At 36.9% G+C, this 22,462-nt stretch overlaps 1 protein-coding gene across 4 annotated transcripts in view; it reads left to right on the top strand.

Annotated features, from left to right (window-relative positions):
- The first annotated feature begins 3,568 nt into the window (after window positions 1-3,568).
- Window positions 3,569-22,462, top strand: part of CTSS (cathepsin S) — a 67,104-nt gene continuing 48,210 nt past the window's right edge. The window contains exons 1-4 of one of the 4 annotated variants that reach the window (XM_037003404.2): window positions 3,569-3,720; window positions 4,679-4,805; window positions 15,122-15,166; window positions 20,088-20,210. In XM_037003404.2, the coding sequence (XP_036859299.1) occupies window positions 3,695-3,720; window positions 4,679-4,805; window positions 15,122-15,166; window positions 20,088-20,210 (321 nt within the window). In that variant the 5' untranslated portion in view covers window positions 3,569-3,694. Of the gene's footprint in view, window positions 3,730-4,678; window positions 4,806-15,121; window positions 15,167-20,087; window positions 20,211-22,462 lie in introns of all 4 variants that reach the window. The other 3 variants (XM_073234599.1, XM_037003405.2, XM_073234600.1) reach the window with 3 other exon arrangements.

Below are 22,462 nucleotides of genomic sequence, written 5' to 3'. Positions count from 1 at the left end.
CTTACTACACTGATGGGCAGTGGCTACAATGGGGTATGGGGGTGACTCACTAATAAGGGTGAATGTAGTAACCACATTGTTTTTCTTGTGAAACTTGTAAGGTATACTCTATTAAGGTATATCAATGATACCTTAATAAAAAAATAAATATATAAAAGTAAAAAAGGCAACCCCCCCAAAATAATAATAAATAAATAAATGAGGAGAGTATATACTATTATGGAGTTATTTTCAGAATTTGATTGCTAAGTATAGTTTCCAGAAAGTTGAGAACATGACTCTTGTACAAATCTAAAATGAGCACATGTCAAAGATTTAATTCAACACATTAATTAATAAGAGATCAGCTAAGATATTAAAACTTCCTCAAATAAAAATTTAAGGGATAACTTAATTCTCTACTCAGAATTATCAATTAGATAAAATTCATTTGCATTGCTATGTACAGGAATTCTTTTACATTGTTATTTGTTTTTTTACAACTTAACTTTACCCCTACACAGTTGTAAAATAGCCTAGTCAATAGAAGCTCAATCATAGTTTCACACCCCTTAAAAATCAGATAATCCTACTTACCACATTGTCCACTAGACAATGCACATTTCCTGGAAAGGATATCTGATAATCTCTTTTGCCTATTTATAAGTACTGAAAAATTTTCTTATCACAATGTTAAGTGGGAAAAAAAACAAGATGGAGAATTGTTTTTTTATCTTTCAATTAAGAAAGAAAAGATACTTGTATATGAATATTTACTTGTTTTTAAAAATTGGACGGTAAACCATGAATTGTTTAAATGGTTACCTGTCATCAGGGAGGAAAAGGAATAGTATAGAAAGGATAGAACTACAGGCCACACTTCTTTGAATATATAAATCATTTTGTTGATTTGGCTTTGGGCCCATATAAACGTTTTACATAATTACAAAACAAAATTACATAAATTTTAAAAGAATCCCTAAATATCAGAAGTAAAATGAAACAAATGAACCTAACTCTGTATACAGCTAGTGGCAAAACCATACAGGGAACTTTCAGGTGACTTTAAAATATAATGATTGACTTACATCCTTATTGGGACATGGACTAAGGTGGGAAAAATCTATCCCCCTTTATAATCTTCAAATCATTCTCAGTAATCATCTTATTGGTGGTAAGGCTTGGCACTGCTTTTCTGGAATATTGTGGGATAAATTAAATGAGTACTTGTGTCAGTATTTTAGAGAACTGAAATATTCAGCTTGTTTGAAAGAGGTACAGATGTAAGATAGATGAAGTTAGGTAAAAACTCCATAGTCTTGAATTTGAAGTATCAGTGTAAGCTTGGGGTTTATTTAATTTATTTATATATGTACATAATAATTACGTGTGTGTGTGTGTATATATATACACACACACACACACACACACACACATACATATATATAAAATTCCCTAGATCTGTCTATTGAAAGGCCTAGAAACAGGTCAATCTGTTATCAGTGACACTCCTGGTGCCTAGATTATGGTATTTAAACAGACCTCCTTGTCTCCTTGGAGAAATGGCTGATTCCAGGTCTGAGGCAGGAATTGTTCAAGACAGTCCTGCAATGGCTTATATTAGAAAGAAAAGAGGCTATTAAATAGTACAAAGATTATGCCAAATATAGGGACTCAGGATTCAGGAGCCAATCTGAGTGAGTTTCCACTGACTAAAGATGTGTTAATATGAGCATCAAAGGATAAATTGCAATGGACTGAAACACATAAAATATGGTGAAATCCATGAATTCATGATAAAAAAATAACTCAATGTTTCTCAGTGCATGGGCCTTATTTGTGTCTTAATTCAAACAACTTATTTAAAAAAATATATCAGATGGGGAAATGTAAACATTGACATGATGTTTGATGACATTAAGGTATTGTTTATTTTAGGTGTGATAATGGTATTATGGTTGAGTCTTTATCTTTTACAGATGTACATTGGAATGTTTACATATGAAATAATCTGAGGTCTAGGATTTACTTCAAAAATAATCTGGGTAGTGGGAAGGTAAATAAAATATGACTGGTCATACTTTGATAACTGTTGAAGCGGGGTAATAGTTTTATGATGGCTCATTTTACTATTATCTCTACTTTTATATGCATTTAAAATTTTCCTTAATAAAAATTTCTTAAAAAACTATGTGGCCACAGACATGAAAAATGTCAACTACAGATGCAAGGATTCAGCATTGTAATGATATATACATGTAATTACATATGTAGCAATTCAATTATATACAGTAATTCAGTATAAATATAAATGTACCAATTCAAATAAAAATTCTGACATAATTTTCTAGGAAACTTGATAAGCTGATTTTAAAAACAAACAGAAAGGTTAATATGTACAAAACGCTAAAACAACTTTGGCAAAAGAGGGACAAACATAGGAGTGGCAGTGGTGTCTTGCCTTACTAGACATCAGCATATATATAAAGCTGTTCTAATTAAAACTGTGTGGTATTGACAATACAATAGATAAAAAGCAGAGATCTATGAGCTCAGAAACTGACCTATGTATATATGGGAATTTTATTTATAACAGAGGTTTTCCATCAAAATGGGAAAACAAAATCACATGATACAAAAAACCAAATTCCATATGAAATAAAGACCTAAAGGCAACAATAACTAAAAACAAAAACAAAAGAAACCCACACATACTCTATAACTATGAGAATTAAATGAGTGTATCTTTAGTACATTGGGATAAAGAAAACCTTAAATAAGACACAAAAAGCATAGGTGATAAGGTAAAAGTTGAATATATTTTTCTACATCAACATTTAAAGTTTTCATATAGAAAAGAGTCATTATAAGCAAGGGTGAAATAAAGATTAAAGCCTGAAAGAAGATATTTTTAGTATATGTAACTGTTAAAGATTAGTAACCAGAATATATTTTTAAAACACCAAAGTCACTAAGAAAAAGCAATAATACAAGAGAAAAATAAACAAAAGACATGAACAGGCATTTCACAGTAAATTCAAATGGTCAATAAATGTGTGAAAAGATGCTTGACTTCTTTAGTAGTTAAGAAAATGCAAATTGTAAAAAATAATAGTGCATCTCCCCACCAACCATGCCATCTCCACCCAGGTAACAACTCTAGCAATTAGATATATAAACGTATATCTTTTTTCCATGAATATACTAACATATATTACTATCAATAAAGATATTTTGAATTGATAAATCAAGGAATAGTTGGGTGAGAATCAGATAATAGTACAACATGCTGTGTTCAACAGGAATAACATGGGTTTTACTAGGAAAGTATGGAGGAAGCTGGGATTTCCAGATCTTACTCCTAATATCTTCATAACTAAATTTTTCCAGTTGAGAACTTGTGTTTTTAGGTAAATTATCAAAGTAATGAGGAATTAAAGGTAAGCTTTACTGCTCTTATTTTGTTAAGTTTGTTCTGTGGATCAAACTGGGGCTCTTGTTGATGGTTTACTGTACCTGCTTTGTCTCCAAAACCATTGGGAGAGGGAGGTTGCTGATCTGGCTAGATTTTAAATGAAACTGAAAAGAAAGTTCACTTCCTCGTTGTGGATACCTCATGTGACAAGTTCCAATTTCTTTTTAAAGTCAATTTAACTGAAGTATCTTTGCTGCCTTTGAAATCTTTGGAGAGAGCCCTCCTTCAAGCATTCTCAGTATGGGAGCACCTGCTGGTTCTATCATGTATGTACTGTATGTATTTTTCCTCTCGTTTGTTCTTTAAACCCTCCATTTGTGTTTTTAACTTTCTTCATCTGCCAAGTTTTAAATCTTTGGTTTCAGGAAGTAAACTAAAAAATCATGTCGCTCGATTTGCCTCTTCTTTTTTTGACTAGAAAGAATCTATTTTTGAAAAGTTAATGTCTACTTCGGCTTTTAGCCTGAGGCTGAAACAAGGATTTCTTTGAAATATAACTTGGAGATTTACATGGTTAAAAAAAAATCTTCAGTTTTGAATTAAAAAGAAATAGCAAAGAAACTACAGTCCAGTTTGAGGGAGCTAGTCACTGAATTTCTGTAAAAGTCTTTTGATATTATATAGAGAAGTGGTGTTTTAAAAAATGATTCCTTCCTTTGAAATAGACACCTGATTATTGGAAGAAAAGCTAAAAAAATAGAATGACCCTGAATTTGGCAATACATGGAAGATATCTTTTAGTTATCTGTAAATGTTGTGAATATTTAAATAGACAAGTTAAGAAGAGCTCATCTATTCAAAAATTATGAAGATAAACTGATTTTTCAAACGTTTGCCTTCTTAAGGGTTTTTTTTTTTTTTTAAGGAAAAAGGATTTCTCTTGATTAGATTTGTCAGCAAATCCATAAAGTCCCTGCTTCCCTCCCCTCTACAACCCTCCTTGGGTGTTCTATACTACCTTGGTTGTAAGTTTGGTATACCAGATTGAAGGAAATTTCTGAAAATCACTTGTTTAAGTGGTACTAGGTATTGGAAATAGTATTACCGACATAAATTTGTAGTTACTCCTTGGACTATATTTCCCAGAAACTTTCCAGTATAATTCTGACTTGTGATATTTTGTCTCTTTGACAGACTGCGTTGGTTCTTTTTTGTTATGAAAAAATATGGTCACAATATATGAGGCCAATAGCTACTCTTTCTGTGTTACCTATCCTTCAACAGAATGCAGTGTCTGGCCGGGGTGCTCCTGCTGTGCTCCTCTGCAATGGCACAGCCGCACAGAGATCCCGCTTTGGATCATCACTGGGATCTCTGGAAGAAAACTTACGACAAACAATATGAGGAAAAGGTAGGTGCGATTGCCACTTGAGCAATTTGCTTGCAATCGATTACCCCATGCTTTCTCCCTCTCAAAATTATATTTTTACACGCAGTTTTTTCAATAAATGTTATGCACTCATTTCTTGCCAGATTCTGTTCTTGGTATTGGAGATACAGCAGGAAACAAAACAAAGTTCCTGTTTTTATGGAGCTTATATCCTAGTAGTAGAGACAGAAGATAAGTAAATAAATAAGCAGATAGTATGCAAGGCAGTGATAAGTGCAGTGGGGAAAAATAAAGCAAGGCATGGGGAGGGAGGCAGGGGTCAGGGCGACAGTTGTGAGAGGTTGGGAGGGATTATCTAACACATATGGTAGAATGGTCAGGAAAGGACACCCAGAGAGTGTGACACTTGAACAGAGAATTGATAGAGAATTGATAGACGCAAGCAAAGTAGATAACTGCAGTAGTTCCAGGCCAAAGGGGACAAAGTACATTATTGAGAAACAAAAAGTCCTTTTTTTCAGTCACTGGCACATGGAAGAACTAACAGATGTTTCTTGACTCTCACTTCCCACTTTGCAATTTTGTTTTTATTTCAAAGCACACTTATTGATCACTTTTATTTATTTATTTTTGATTTTGGTATCATATACAATTATATAAGCAACATTGTGATTACTAGATCCCCCCTTACATCAAGTCCCCCCCACATACCCCATTACAGTCACTGTCCATCAGTGCAGTAAGATACTATAAAGCCACTACTTGTCTTTGTGTTATACTGCCTTTCCATGCACCACGCTACATTATGTGTGCTAATCGTAATGCCCCTTAGTCCCCTTACCCCCGCCTTCCTGCCAATCCTCCCCAGTCCCTTTCCCTTTGGTAACTCTTAGTCCATTCGTGGGTTCTGTGCGTCTGCTGCTGCTGTTTTGTTCCTTCACTCTTTCCTGTTGTTATACTCCACAGATGAGTGAAATCATTTGGTACTTGTCTTTCTCCACCCGGCTTAATTCACTGAGCATAATACCCTCTAGTTCCATCCATGTTGTTGCAAATGGTAGGATTTGTTCTGCTCTTATGGCTGAATAATATTCCATTGTGTATATGTACCACATCTTCTTAATCCATTCATCCACTGATGGACACTTACGTTGCTTCCATATCTTGGCTATTGCAAATAATGCTGTGATAAATATAGGGGCACATATTTCTCTTTGAAATTGGGCTCCTGCATTCTTAAGGTAAATTCATGAGAGTGGAATTCCTGGGTAAAATGGTATTTCTATTTTTAGTTTTTTGAGGAAACTCCATATTGCTTTCCACAATGTTTGAACTAATTTACATTCCCACCAGCAGTGTAGGAGGGTTCTCCTTTCTCCACATCCTTGCCAACAGTTGTTATTTCTCTTTTGGGTGTTGGCCATCCAAACTGATGTGAGATGATATCTGATTGTGGTTTTAATTTGCATTTCTCTGATGATTAGCGATGTGGAGCATCTTTTCATGTGCCTGGTGCTCATCTGAATTTCTTTGAAGAAGTGTCTATGAAGATCCTCTGCCCATTTTTTGATTGGATTATTTGCTTTTTGTTTGTTGAGGTGTGTGAGTTCCTTATATATTTTGGATGTCAACCCCTTATTGGATATGTCATTTATGAATGTATTTCCCCATACTTTAGGATGCATTTTTGTTCTATTGATGATATCCTTTGCTGTACAGAGGCTTTTTAGTTTGATATAGTCCCACTTGTTCATTTTTGTTTTGTTTCTCTTACCCGGGGAGATATGTTCATGAAGAAGTTGCTCATGTTTATATTCAAGAGAGTTTTGCTTATGTTTTCTTCTAAGAGCTTTATGGTTTCATGACTTACATTCAGGTCTTTGATCCATTTCGAGTTTACTTTTCTCTATGGAGTTAGACAGTAATCCAGTTTCAGTCTTTTACATGTAGCTGGTCCACTTTTACCAACACCAGCTGATGAAGAAGGTGTCATTTCCCCATTGTATATCCATGGCTTCTTTATTGTATATTAACTGATCATATATGCTTGGGTAAATATGTGGACTCTCTGTTCTGTTCTACTGGTCTATGGGTCTGTTCTTGTGCTGGTACCAAATTCTCTTGATTACTGTGGCTTTGTAGTAGACACTGAAGATAGGAAACAAGATCCCTCCTGCTTTATTCTTCTTTCTCAGGATTGTTTTGACTACTTGGGATCATTTCTGGTTCCATATGAATTTTAGAACAATTTGTTCCAGTTCGTTGAAGAATGCTGTTGGTCAAATCCTCCCATTTTAAACAATATGGATGGAGCTAGAGGGTATTATACTCAGTGAAATAAGCCAGGCAGAGAAAGACAAGTATCAAATGGTTTCACTCATATGTGGAGTATAAGAACAAAGGGAAAACTGAAGGAACAAAACAGCAGCAGACTCATAGACCCCAAGAATGGACTAACGGTTACCAAAGGGAAAGGGACTGGGGAGGATGGTTGGGAAGGGAGGTATAAGGGGGGAAAAGGGGCATTACAATTAGTGCCCAAAATGTAGAGCAGGGGGGACACAGAGAAGGAAGTATAACACAGAGAAGACAAGTAGTGACTCTGTAACATCTTACTACACTGATGGACATTGACTGTAATGGGGAATGTGGTGGGGACTTGATAATAGGGGGAGTCTAGTAACCCTAATTGTACATTAATGATAACAAAAAAAATGTGGAGAAAAAAGAAAGAATGCTGTTGTTATTTTAATAGGGATTACATTGAATCTGTAGATTGCTTTAGGCAGGATGGCCATTTTGACAATATTAATTCTTTCTACCCAAGAGCATGGGATAAATTTCCATTTGTTAGTGTCCTCTTTAATTTCTCTTAAGAGTGTCTTGTACTTTTCAGGGTATAGGTCTTTCACTTCTTTGGTTAGGTTTATTCCTAGGTATTTTATTCTTTTTGAATATTGTGAATGTAATTGTTTTTCTGATTTTTCTTCCTGCTACTTAATTGTTAGTGTATAGGAGTGCTACAGATGTCTGTGTATTAATTTTGTATCCTGCAACTTTGCTGAATTCATATATTAGTTCTAGTAGTTTTGGAGAGGATCTTTTAGGGATTTTATGTACAATATCATTTCATCTGCAAACAGTGACAGTTTGGCTACTTCCTTACCAATCTGGATGCCTTTTATTTCTTTCTGTTGTCTGATTGCTATGGCTAGGATGTCCAAAACTATGTTGAATAAAAGTGGGGAAAGTGGGCATCCTTGTCTTGTTCCTGATCTGAAAGGAAAAGCTTTCAGCTTCTCGCTGTTAAGTATGGTGTTGGCTGTGGGTTTGTCATATATCACCTTTATTATATTGAGGTGCTTGCCCTCTATACCCATTTTGTTGAGAGTTTTTATCATGAATGGATGTTGAATTTTGTCAAATGCTTTTTCAGCATCTATGGAGATGATCATGTGGTTTCTGCCCTTCTTTTTGTTTATGTGATGTATGATGTTGACGAATTTTCAAATGTTGATCCCTGAGATGAATCCCACTTGATCATGGTGTATAATACTACTGATGTATTTTTTAATTCGGTTTGCTAATATTTTGTTGGGTATTTTTGCATCTATGTTCATTAAGGATATTGGACTGTAATTTTCTTTTTTGGGGGTGTCTTTGCCTGGTTTGGTTATTAGAGTGATGCTGGCTTCATAGAATGAGTTTGGAAATATTTCCTCCTCTTCTATTTTTGAAAAACTTTAAGGAGAATGGGTATTATGTCTTCTCTAAATGTCTGATAAAACTTATGGTGAATCCACCTGTTCCAGGGATTTTGTTCTTGGGTAGTTTTTTGATTACCGATTCAATTTCATTGCTGGTAATTGGTCTGTTTAGATTTTCTGTTTCTTCCTGCGTCAGTCTTGGAAGGTTGTATATTTCTAGAAAGTTGTCCATTTCTTCTAGGTCATTCAGTTTGTTACCATATAGTTTTTCATAGTATTGTCTAATAATTATTTGTATTTATGTGGTGTCTATCATGATTTTTCCTTTCACATTTCTGATTCTGTTTATGTGCCTAGAGTCTCTTTTTCTCTTAATAAGTCTGGCTAGGAGTTTATCTATTTTGTTTATTTTCTCAAAGAACCAGCTCTTGGTTTCATTGATTTTTCCTATTGCTTTATTCATCTCAATTTTATTCATTCCTTCTCTGATGTTTATTATGTCCCTCCTTCTACTGACTTTGGGCCTCATTTGTTCTTCTTTTTCCAGTTTCAATAATTGTGACTTTAGACTATTTATTTGGGATTGTTCTTCCTTTTTTAAATATGCCTGGATTGCTATATACTTCCCTCTTAGAACTGACTTTGCTGTGTCCCACAGAATTTGGAACTTTCTTCTATTGTTTTCATTTGTCTCCATATATTGCTTGATCACTCTTTTAATTTGGTCATTGGTCCATTGGTTATTTAGGAGCGTATTGTTAAGCCTCCATGTGTTTGTAGGCCTTTTTGTTTTCTTTTTATTTTTCTTAATTTTTATTAAGGTATGATTGATGTACACTCTTATGACGGTTTCACATGAAAAAACAATGTGGTTACTACATTTACCCATATTATGAAGTCCCCATCCATACCCCAATGCAGTCAGTGTCCATCAGTGTAGTAAGAGGGCACAAATCCACTATGTGCCTTCTCTGTGATACACTGTTCTCCTCGTGATCACCCACACCATGTGTACTAAACATAATACCCCTCAAACCCTTCTCCCTCCCTCCCCACCCGCCCTCCCACACCCCTCCCCTTTGGTAACCACTATTTCATTTTTGGAGTCCCTGAGTCTGCTGCTACTTTGTTCCTTCAGTTTTGCCTCATTATACTCCACAAATGAAGGAAATCATTTGACATTTGTCTTTCTCCACCTGGCTTATTTCACTGAGTATAATGTCCTCCAGCTGCATCCATGGTGTTGCAAATGGTAGAATTTGTTTCTTTCTTATGGCTGAATAGTATTCCATTGTGCATATATACCACCTCTTTGTTGTCCATTCATCTACTGATGGACACTTAGGTTGCTTCCATAGCTTGGCTATTATAAAAAGTGCAGTGATAAACATACGGGTGCATATGTCTTTTTGAATCTGAGAAGTTGTATTCTTTGGGTAAATTCTAAAAAAGTGGGATTCCCGGGTCAAATGGTATTTCTATTTTTAGTTTTCTGAGGAACCTCCACATTGCTTTCCACAATGGTTGAACTAGGTTAAATTCCCACCAGCAGTGTAGGAGGATTCCCCTTTCTCTGCATCCTCGCCAGCATTTGTTGTTCTTAGACTTTTCAATGCTGGCCTAACTGGTGTGAGGTGATATCTCATTGTGGTTTTAATTTTCATTTCTCTGATAACTAGTGATGTGGAGCATCTTTTCATGTGTCTGTTGGGCATCTGAATTTCTTCTTTGGAGAACTGTCTCTTCATATATTCTGCCCACTTTTTAATTGGGTTATTTGCTTTTTGGGTGTTGAGACATGTAAGTTCTTTATATATTTTGGATTTTAACACCTTGTCAGATATGTCATTTACATATATATTCTCTCATACTGTAGGATGCTTTTTGTTCTGTTGGTGGTGTCCTTTGCCTTAGAGAAACTTTTTAGTTTGATGTACTCTCATGAGTTCATTTTTTCTTTTGTTTCCCTTGCTTGAGGAGATACGTTCAGGAAGAAGTTACTCATGTTTATATTCAGGAGATGTTTTCCTATGTAGTCTTCTAAGACTTTTATGGTTTCATGACTTACATACAAGTCTTTGATCCATTTCACATTTACTTTTGTGTATGGGCTTAAACAATAATCCAGTTTCATTCTCTTGCATGTAGCTGTCCAGTTTTGCCAACACCAGCTGTTGAAGAGGCTGTCATTTCCCCATTGTATATCTGTTGCTCCTTTATCATATATTAATTGACCATAAATAGTTGGATTTATATCAGGGCTCTCTAGTCTATTCCATTGGTCTATGGGTCTGTTCTTGTGCCAGTACCAAATTGTCTTGATTACTGTAGCTTTGTAGTAGTGCTGCTTGAAGTTGGGGAACGTAATGCCCCAGCTTTATTCTTCCTTCTCAGAATTGCATTGGCTATTCGAGGTCTTTTGTGCTTCCATATGAATTTTAGAACAATTTTCTCTAATTCATTGAAAAATGCTCTTGTTATTTTGATAGGAATTGAATTGAATGTAAAGATTGCTTTAGGCAGGATGGCCATTTTGACAATATTAATTCTTCGTATCCAGGAGTATGGGATGTGTTTCCATTTATTGGTATCTCTTTGATTTCTCTTAAGAGTGTCTTGTAGTTTTCAGGGTAGGTATTTCACTTCCTTGGATAGGTTTATTCCTAGGTATTTTATTCTTTTTGATGCAATTGTGAAGGGAATTGTTTTCCTGATTTCTCTCTCGGTTATTTCATTGTTAGTGTACAGGAATGCCACAGATTTATGTGCATTAATTTTGTATCCTACAACTTTGCTGAATTCAAATATTAGTTTTAGTGGTTTGGGAGTGGATTCCTTAGGGTTTTTTATGTACAATATCATATCATCTGCAAACAGGGACAGTTCAACTTCTTCCTTGCCAATCTGGATGCCTTTTATTTCTTTGTGTTGTCTGATTGCTGTGGCTAGGATCTCCATACTATGTTGAATAGAAGTGGGGAGAGTGGGCATCCTTGTCTTGTTCCCAATCTTAAAGGAAAAGCTTTCAGCTTCTTGCTGTTAAGTATGATGTTGGCTGTGGGTTTGTCATATATGGCGTTCATTATGTTGAGGTTCTTGCCCTCTATGCCCATTTTCTGGAGAGTTTTTATCATGAATGGGTGTTGAATTTGTCAAATGCTTTTTCAGCATCTATGGAGATGATCATGTGGTTTTTGTCCTGTTTGTTGCTGTGGTGGATGATGTTGATGGATTTTCGAATGCTGTACCATCCTTGCATCCCTGGAATAAATCCTACTTGATCATGATGGATGATCTTTTTGATGTATTTTTGAATTTGGTTTGCTAATATTTTGTTGAGTATTTTTGCATCTATGTTCAACAGGGATATTGGCCTATAATTTTCTTTTTTTGTGGTGCTTTGCCTGGTTTTGGTGTTAGAGTGATGCTGGCCCCAAAGAATGAGTTTGGAGGTATTCCCTCTTCTTCTACTCTTTGGAAAACTTTAAGGAGGATGGGTATTAGGTCTTCCCTAAATGTTTGATAAATTTCAATGGTGAAGCCATCTGGTCCTGGGGTTTTGTTCTTAGGTAATTTTTTGATTACCAGTTCGATTTCATTGCTGGTAATTGGTCTGTTCAGATTTCCTGTTTCTTTCTGGGTCAGCCTTGGAAAGTCATATCTTTCTAAGAAGTTGTCCATTTCTTCTAGGTTTTCCAGCTTGTTAGCATATAGATTTTCATAGTGTTCTCTAATAATTCTTTGTATTTCTGTGAGGTCTGTCATGATTTTTCCTTTCTAATTTCTGATTCTGTGTATGTGTATAGACTCTCTTTTTTTCTTGAAAAGTCTGGCTAGGGGTTTATCTATTTTGTTTATTTTCTCGAGGAATCAGCTCTTGCTTTCAATGATTCTATTGTTTTATTCTTCTCGATTTTATTTATTTATGCTCTAATCTTTGTTATGTCCCTCCTAATGACTTTGGGCCCCATTTGTCCTTCTTTTTCTAGTTTCATTAATTGTGAATTTAGACTGCTTATTTGGGATTGTTCTTCTTTCCTGAGGTAGACCTATGTTGCAATATACTTCCTTCTTAGCACGGCCTTGGCTGCATCCCACAGATTTTGTGGTGTTGAATTATTGTTGTCATTTGTCTCCATATATTGCTTGACCTCTGTTTTTATTTGGTCATTGATCCATTGGTTATTTAGGAGCATGTGTGAAGCCTCCATGTGTTTGTGGGATTTTTCATTTTCTTTGTGTAATTTATTTCTAGTTTCAAACCTTTGTGGACTGAGAAACTGGTTGGTACAATTTCAATCTTTTTGAATTTCTGAGGATCTTTTTGTGTCCTAGTATATGATCTATTCTTGAAAATGTTCCACATGCACTTGAGAAGAAAGTGTATTCTGCTGCGTTTGGGTGTAGAGTTCTGTAGATGTCTGTTAGGTCCATCTGTTCTAATGTGTTGTTCAGTGCCTCTGTGTCCTTACTTATTTTATGTTTTGCTGATCTATACTTCAGAGTGAGTGTAGTGTTGAAGTCTCCTACAATGAGTGCATTGCATTCTATTTCCCCTTTTAACTCAGTTTGTGTTTGTTTCACATATGCAGGTGCTCCTGTGCTGGGAGCATAGATATTTTTAATGGTTATATCTTCTTGTTGGATTGACCCCTTTATCCTTATGTAATGTCCTTCTTTGTCTCTTGTGACTTTCTTTGTTTTGAAGTCTATTTTGTCTGATACAAGTATGGCAACTCCTGCTTTTTCTCCCTATTAGTTGCATGAAATATCTTTTTCCATCCCTTCACTTTTAGTCTGTGTACGTCTTCGGGTTTAAAGTGAGTCTCTTATGGACAGCATATAGATGGCTCTTTTTTTTTCCATTCAGTGATTCTATGTCTTTTAATTGGTTCACTCAGTCAATTTACATTTAGGGTGATTATCGATAGGTATGTACTTATTTCCATCGCAGACTTTAGAGTCATGTTACCAACTGTTCAAGGTTAACATTCTTACTATCTAAGAGTCTAACTTAACTCACTTAGTATGCTATTACAAACATAATCTAAAGGTTCTTTTCTTTTTCTCCTCTTTTTTCTTCCTCCTCCATTCTTTATATATTAGGTATCATATTCTGTAATCTTTGTCTATCCCTTGATTGACTGTGTGGATAGTTAATTTAATTTTGCATTTGCTTAGTAATTAGCTGTTCTACTTTCTTTACTGTGGTTTTATTTCCTCTCATGAGAGCTTAAGAACTTAAGAGCTTAAACCTTAAGAACACTTCCATCTATAGAAGTCCCTCCAAAATACACTGTAAAGATGGTTTGTGGGAGGTAAATTCTCTCAGGTTTTGCTTATCTGGAAATTGTTTAATCCCTCCTTCAAATTTAAATGATAATCTTGCCAGATAAAGTAATCTTGGTTCCAGGCCCTTCTGCTTCATTGCATTAAATAAATCATGCCACTCCCTTCTGGCCTGTAAGGTTTCTGCTGAGAAGTCTTATGTTAGCCTGATGGGCTTTCCTTTGTATGTGATCTTATTTCTCTCTCTGGCTGCTTTTAATAGTCTGTCTTTATCCTTGATCTTTGCCATTTTAATTACTATATGTCTTGATGTTGTCTTCCTTGGGTCCCTTGTGTTCAGAGATCTGTGGATCTCCATGGCCTGAGAGACTGTCTTCCTCCCCAGATTGGGGAAGTTTTCAGCAATTACTTCCTCAAAGACATTTTCTATCTTTTCTCTCTCTTCTTCTTCTTCTGGTACCCCTTTAATGTGAATATTGTTCCATTTGGATTGGTCACACAGTTCTCTCAATATTCTTTCATTCTTAGAGATCCTTTTTTCTCTTTGTGCCTCAGCTTCTTTGTATTCCTCTTCTCTAGTTTCAATTTCACTTATCATCTCCTCTACCATATCCAACCTGCTTTTAATACCCTCTAGTGTGCTCTTCAATGATTGGATCTCTGACCAGAATTCATTCCTGAGTTCTTGAATAGTTTTCTGTACCTCCATTAGCATGTTAATGATTTTGATTTTGAACTCTCTTTCAGGAAAAGTCATGAGGTCCACATCATTTAAATCTTTCTCAGGAGTTGTATTAATAATCTTACTCTGGACCAGGTTCCTTTGGCATTTCATATTTGTATATGGCACCCTCTAGTGTCCAGAAGCTCTACTCTCTGGAGCTTCTCAGCCCCTGAAGCACTGTCGGGGGTCACAGGCAAATGATATTGGTGCCTGCGGGGAGGAAAGGGCTATTTCCTGCTTCCCGGCTGCTATGCCTGTCTCCACTGCCTGAACCAGTGGACTGAACACACAGGTATAAGCTTTTGTCTCAGAGCAGCCGTATATGGATCCCTGCTTTCCACAAGTGGCCAGAATCCAAGGCTCCCCAGGAACACTGCCTATCCCAGCTTTCCAACCCTATAATCATGAGAGTATGATGAAAGCACCATGAAATGTAGGTTTGTGCTCCCAGAGCAGATCTCCAGAGCTAAGTATTCAGCAGTCCCAGGCCTCTATTCCCTTCCTGCTAAGTTTCTCTTCCTCCTTCTGGTGAGCTGGGGTGGGGGAAGGGCTTGGGTCCCACCGGGCCACAGCTTTGGTATGTTACCCTGTTCTGTGAGGTCTGCTCTTTTCTCCAGGTGTATGCAGTCTGGTGCAGTCCTCTTTCCTGTTGCTTTCTCAGGGTGAGTTGTATTAATTATATTTTCGTACTATAAGCAGTTTTAGGAGGAAGCCTCTGTCTCATCTCTCACACTGCCATCTTTAATCTCCAGGCCTTTTTGTTTTCTTAGTAAAATTTATTTCTAGTTTATACCTTGTATCTGAGATGTTGGTTGATTATGATTTCAATCTTTTTGCATTTACTGAGGCTCTTTTTGAGGCCTAGTATGTGGTCTTTTCTGGGAAATGGTCTATATGCACTTGAGAGGAATGTGTGTCCTGCTGCTTTTGGGTGGAATGTTCTATAGATGTCTGTTAGGTCCATCCATATGTTCTAATGTGTTGTTCAGTGCCTCTGTGTCCTTACTTACTCTGTGTCCTGTGGAGTGAGTGGTGTGTTGAAGTCTCCTAAAATGAATGCATTGCATTCTATTTCCCTCTTAGTTCTGTTAGTATTTGTTTCCCATATGTAGGTGCACCTGTTTTGGGTGCTGAGATATTTATAATGGTTATATCCTCTTGTTGGACTGTCCCCTTTATCATTATGTAATGTTCTTCTTTGTCTCTTGTGACTTTCTTTGTTTTGAAGTCTATTTTGTCTTATACAAGTAATGCAACACCTGATTTTTTCTCCCTTTTGATTGCATGAAATATCTTTTTCCATCTCTTCACTTTTAGTCTGTGAATGTCTCTGGGTTTGAAATGAGTCTCTTGTAGGCAGCATATAGATGGGTCTTGCTTTTTTATATATTCTGTTACTCTGTATCTTTTGTTTGGTGCATTAATTCCATTTACATTTAGGGTGATTATTAATAGATATGTACTTATTGCTATTGCAGACTTTGGATTCATGGTTACCAAAGGTTCAAGGGTATGCTTCTGTACTATCTAACCATCTAACTTTAACTCACTTATTACGCTATTATAAACACAGTCTGATGATTCTTTATTTCCCTCCCTTATTTTTCTTCCTCCTCCACTCTTTATATGTTAGGTGTTTTATTCTGTACTCTTTGTATATCCCTTGAGTGACTTGGTGGATAGTTGGTTTTATTTTGTGTTTAGTTAATACTTAGTTGGTCTACTTCTTTTACTGTGTTTTTATTTTCTCTGCTGACAGCTATTTAGCCTTAGGATTTAGCTTCCATCTAGAGCAGTCCCTTTAAAATACACTGTAGAGATGTTTTGTGGGAGGTAAATTACCTCAACTTTTGCTTATCTGGGAATTGTTTAATCCCTCCTTCAAATTTAAATGATAAACTTGCTGAATAGAGTATTCTTGGTTCAAGGCTCTTCTGTTTCATTGCATTGGATGTATCATGCCACTACCTTCTGGCCTGTAAGGTTTCTGTTGAGAAGTCTGATGATAGCCTAATGTGTTTTCCCTTATAGGTGATCTTTGTTTCTCCCTGCTGCCTTTAATACCCTGTCCTTGTGTTTGATCTTTGCCATTTTAATTATTATATGTCTTGGTGTTTCCCTCCTTGGGACCCTTGTGTTGGGAGATCTGTGGACTTCCATAGTCTGAGAGACTATTCCCTTCCCCAGCATGTGGAAGTTTTCAGCAATTTTATTTCTTCAAAGACACTCTATCCCTTTTTCTCTCTCTTCTTCTTCTGATACCCGTATTATGTGAATACTGTTCCATTTGAATTGGTCACACAGTTCTCTTAATATCCTTTCATTCCTAGAGATCCTTTTTACTCTCTGTGCCTCAGCTTCTCTGTATTCCTGTTCTCTAATTTCTGTTCCATTAACAGTTTCTTCCACCTCATCCAGTGTGCTCTTAAATCCTTCCATTGTTTGTTTCATTTCTGTTATTTCCCTCCTGAATTCATCCCTTAGCTCTTGAATGTTTCTCTGTAGCTCCATCAGAATGCTTATGACTTTTATTTTGAATTTCTTCTCAGGAAGATTGGTGATTTCAGTCTCACCAAGCCCTCTTTATGGTGTTTGAGGGATTTTGGATTGAACAAGATTCTTCTGCCTTTTCATGGTGATGGGAGTGGTCTCTGGCAAGTGGCACGTGTGTCAGCTGGGAGAACAAAGTCCCTTCCTGCTTGCCAGTTGCCTTGCCTGTCTCCGCTGTGTGTGCCATTAACAGTGCATAGGGAGCAGCCTCTGGGTTAATCCCCTAGGCTGCCATGGGTGGGGTGGCCCTTGGGATGGCCTCGGGCAATGGCATGGTTCACAGGCCAGCAACACATCTGTCTGCTGCAAGGACAAGACCCCTTCGTGCCTCTCAGTCTCTGAGCCTGTCTTCTCTCTCTGTGTAGGTCAGTCATGTGCAGGGAGTATCCTCTGGATTAATCCCCTAAGCTACCATGGGTGGGGTGGCCTTCGAGATGGCCTAGGGCAATGGCGGGGTTTGCAGGCCAGTAGCACATCTGCTGCCACAAAAGCAAAGCCCCTTCATGCCTCCCGGTCTCACCATCCGTCTCCTCTATCTGTGCTAGTCAACTGCTCATGAGGAGCAGCCTCTGGATCTGGGCCAGTTGGCCATGGACAAGGAGAAGCCTCTGTGTTAAGCTGTGTGGTTGCTATAGGTGGGGCTGCTCTCCAGCTGGTCTGCAGCAATGGTGGTGACAGCCAGTTTGGATCCAAGTGCCAGTGGGAAGGAAGGAACAGCAGGCTGCTTATTGCCAAGTGGGGCCTTGGAGCTGCATTGCCAACCAGGGGGATAGGGCGCCTGAAGTTCCTTAATGTTCCCAGACTGCTGGGCTGAGTGTGCCAGGACGATTTTGTCCACCTGTTAAACCCTTGTGCCTTTAAGACTTTTAAAGCACCAGCTTTTCTTTTGTCCCAGGGCAGCCAGTGTGGGAACCTGTTCGCAGTCTTAGTCTCGGATTTTGCTTTTCCGTTCCTATAATATCCAAAGCACCATGCAATGTGTGTCTGTGCTCCTAGGGAAGATAACTAGGGCTGGTTATTTAGCAGTCCTGTGCTTCCACTCCCTCCCCACTCTGATTCTTTTCCTCCTGCCAGTGAGCTGGGGTGGGGGGAGTGCTCAGGTCCCACCGGGTCACAGCTTTGTATCTTACCCTTGTCCATGAGATATTCCACAGATGTAGTCTGTCTGGTGTACTGTATCTTCTGGTCACTCTTTTAGGAATAGTTGTATTTGCTGTATTTCAAAATGTATATGGTTTTTGGAGGAGATTTCCATCACCCTACTCACACTGCCATATTTTCCTCCTCTCCTTATTGATCAGTTTTAAGACTTACACTCAGTGCTTCAAATAACTAGTTCCTAGAACTATATGATTATTTTTGAGCATGTAAGCAAGCATTATGTCTTTATTTTTTGGATGAATTATTTTTGTATTAAAATGATACATTTTTATAGGACGTGCACTCTGAATTTTCTTAGTGGTGACCAATTTCACCCTCACAGACTCCCCTTTAGAACCAGGCCTCTAGTTTCAACTTTAACTAGAGCTAGATGCCTAATTGGCACCACCATCAGGTTAAATGAATGCTATTTCTCTTTTTAATAGCTCCTGTCCCTCAAGAGGAATGAAAATGACTTTTGATTAGTATCCTACCTTTATAATTTATCTCAAAGTTCACTTTTTTCCTTTCATGCATCTCATTAGATTTATTTTTCTCTATTCCATTTTTCCCCTCAGTGGTGTAGAAGTATATCAGTATACCTTCAATACTAGGGTAGTAGTAAAATCTTGCTCCAAGGGAGAGGGGGCTACATTAAGACTTGCCATCTGGAATCAGGGTCTGGGTCTGGGATCTAACACTCAATGAAATGAGGCAGAAAAGAGTTTTTGCTGACTTCTCATTGGGCTACGGTTTATTGGAAGCTATGGTCTTGGGATAGGGATAGGGTCAGCAGTTTCAGGCGGCACCATGTACATCGCATCCTATGTACATTGTATTTTATGTAAATGAAGCTCCTGGAGGGCAACAGGATCAACAGTCAGTATATGGATTCACTCAGGATACAATTAAAATGATAGAATAAAAAATGATTTTAAAATAAAACTATATATTATGGAGCAACATCCATACAAATGAAGAAGAAATTGTGAAATAAAGTACAGTGGAAATCTTGAAGATGAAAAATATAGTCATTGAAATGAGAACTCAGTAAAAGGGATAGATTCCAGACTGGAAAGAGTTGGCTAGAATCCTCAGTCTGGAAAGTAGTACTAAGGCATGCACCTAAAAGGAAGCCATGAAAGGAAAAAGAAAATGTAGGTAAAAGAGACCAAAGAGATTTTGAGGCTCCAAAATACATCTGATAGGAGTTTCTGAGGAAGAAAATTAGATGAAATAGTGGAGAAGCAATATTTGAAGATAGACTGGTTTAGAATTTTCCAGATATGCGAAGAAAAAAGTCCTGAGTCCTCCAATCAAAAGTACCTAGGAAAGGAAAATAAAGATACCGAGACTCAGACACATGTAATGAAGCTGCAAAATATCCAAGAGGGAGAGGAAATAAAGTTACTCAAGTTAAAAACAGAGGTACAATGAGACTGACAGGCGACCTCTAATCTGCAATAATAGACACCAGAGGACAATGAAGGAATATCTTCAAATAGCTAAAGAAAAATAGCTCGATTTATAATCAGCTAAACTATTTTTCAAGAGTGAGGGGTAGAAAAGACATTTTTTAAAAGGACTGGAAAATAGTTTACCACCTGCAAAGGTTATACTTCAATAAATAGCAGTTTCTGAAAAAACTTTTAAATATATTGAGGAAATTCATTATATGTATCAAAAAATAACATTAATGATCATCAAAGCAATTAAGAGCAAGAAGTAAGATTAATATGCGATTTTTACCAGTTATATTGGATATAGTCATTTATTTGCATACTCTTGGACAGACGCACATTTAGTAGAACGCATCACAATATGTTTATTTTCATTATTGAGCACTTATTTGTTCAGGATTCAGTAGAACTATGTTCTTTTTCTTAATTTTAGAATGAGGAAGTAACACGGCGTCTCATCTGGGAAAAGAATCTGAAATTTGTGACGCTGCACAATCTGGAGCATTCAATGGGGATGCATTCATATGACTTAGGCATGAACCACCTGGGAGACATGGTATGTAAATTGAAAAGAATCCTACTTACAACTCAAAGTAAGTATAATTTTTGTCTCTTCAAAGGTGATTTGAAGGTAAACTACTAAGGAGTATTATCTATATGTGTACAAAGTTAGAAAACAGTAGACTTTAAGGACATTACAATCTCTACAGGTTCCTTATTAAGTCCTACTGTGACCACTTTCCTCAACAAACTCCTTCTTTAGAGAAATATTTTAAACTCACAGACTACTATTTTATTTTTTATTAATTCTATAAAGCATTGCCTAAAGATTACTCACAATCTTTTAAAGTAAATTACCATACTTGTGTAAGTCTAAATTGATAATTTAATGTGGTTCACCTGCTTTCTTAAATGGAGGAGTATGGGTATTTAATATCACAAATATCAACGCATTAGTTTTTTGTTGTTTTGTTTTTGTTTTTGTTTTATTAAGGTATCATTGATATACAATCTTATGAGGCTTTCACATGAGCAACATTGTGGCTACTACATTCACCCATATTATCACGTCCCTCCCAAACTCCTTGCATTCACAGTCCATCAGTGTAGTGAGATGCTATAAACTTACCATTTGTCTTCTCTGTGCTTTACTTCCTTCCCCGTGACTCCCCTATATTATGTGTGCTAATCATAATACCCCTTAATCACCTTATCCCTCCTTTCCCACCCACCCTCCCCAACCCCTTTACCTTTGGTAACCGCTAGTCCATTCCTAGGTTCTGTCAGTTGGTTGCTGTTTTGTTCCCTCAGTTTTTGCTTTGTTTGTTATACTCCACAGATAGTGAAATCATTTGGTACTTGTCTTTTTCCGCCTGGCTTATTCACTGAGCATAATACCCTCTAGCTCCATCCATGTTGTTGCAAATGGTAAGATTTTTTATCTTCTTATGGCTGAATAGTATTCCATTGTGAATATGTACCATTTCTTTTTTATCCATTCATCTACTGGTGGAATTTAGCTCGCTTCAATATCTTGGTTATTGTAAAGAGGGCTGTGATAAACATACAGGTGCGTATGTCTTTTTGAATCTGGGATCTTGTTTTCTTTGCATAAATGCCTAGGAGTGGATTCCAGGATCAACTGGTATTTCTATTTTTAGTTTTTTGAGGAACCTTCATTGCTTTCCACAGTGGTTGAACTATTTTACATTCCTACCAGCAGTGTAGGAGGATTCCCCTTTCACCACATCCTTGGCCAACATTTGTTGTTGTCTGTCCCTTAGATCTTTGCCATCCTAACTGGTGTGAGGTGATATCTCATTGAGGTTTTTAATTTACATTTCCCTGATAATTAGTGATATGGAGCATGTTGTCATGTGCCTGTTGGACATCTGAATTTCTTCTTTGGAGAAGTGTCTGTTCAGATCCCATGCCCACTTTTTAATCAGGTTGTTTCCTTTCTGGAAGTTAAGGTGTGTAAGTTCCTTATATATTTTGGATGTTAACCCCTTGTCAGATATGTCATTTACAAATATATTCTCCCATACTGAAGGACTTTTTGTTCTACTTATGGTGTCCTTTGCTGTACAGAGCTTTTTAGCATGATGTAGTCCCATTTCTTCATTTTGCTTTTGTTTCCCTTGCCTGAGGAGATTTGTTCAGGAAAAAGTTGCTCATGTTTATATTAAAGAGATTTTTGCCTATGTTTTCCTCTATAAGTTTTATGGTTTCATGACTTACATTCAGGACTTTGATCCATTTTTATTTTACTTTTGTTTATGTAGTTAGATAGTCATCCAGTTTCATTCTCTTACATGTAGCTGTCCAGATATGCCAACACCAGTTTTTGAAGAGTCTGTCATTTCCCCATTGTATATCCATGGCCCCTTTATCATATTATTAATTGCCCATATATGTGTGGGTTGATATCTGGGCTCTCTATTCTGTTCCATTGATCAATGGGTCTGTTCTTGTTCCAGTACCAAATTGTCTTGATTACTGTGGGTTTGTAGTAGAGCTTGAAGTTGGGGAGTATAAACCGCCAGTATTATTCTTCCTTCTCAGGATTGCTTTGGCTATTCAGGGTCTTTTGTGGTTCCACATGAATTTTAGAAGTATTTGTTCTAGTTCAATGAAGAATGCTTTCAGTATTTTAATAGGGATTACACTGAACCTGTGAATTACTTTAGGCAGGATGGCCATTATGGCAATATTAATTAATTCTATCCATGAGCACAGGATGTATTTCCATTTATTGGTGTCTTCCATAAATTCTCTCATGAATGTCTTGTAGTTTCCAGGGTATAG

Source organism: Manis javanica, chromosome 4 (assembly GCF_040802235.1).
Source record: "Manis javanica isolate MJ-LG chromosome 4, MJ_LKY, whole genome shotgun sequence".
NCBI classification, from domain to species: domain Eukaryota; kingdom Metazoa; phylum Chordata; class Mammalia; order Pholidota; family Manidae; genus Manis; species Manis javanica.
The sequence above is the reverse complement of the archived record's forward strand: the minus strand, read 5'-3'. Positions and strand labels throughout refer to the sequence as shown.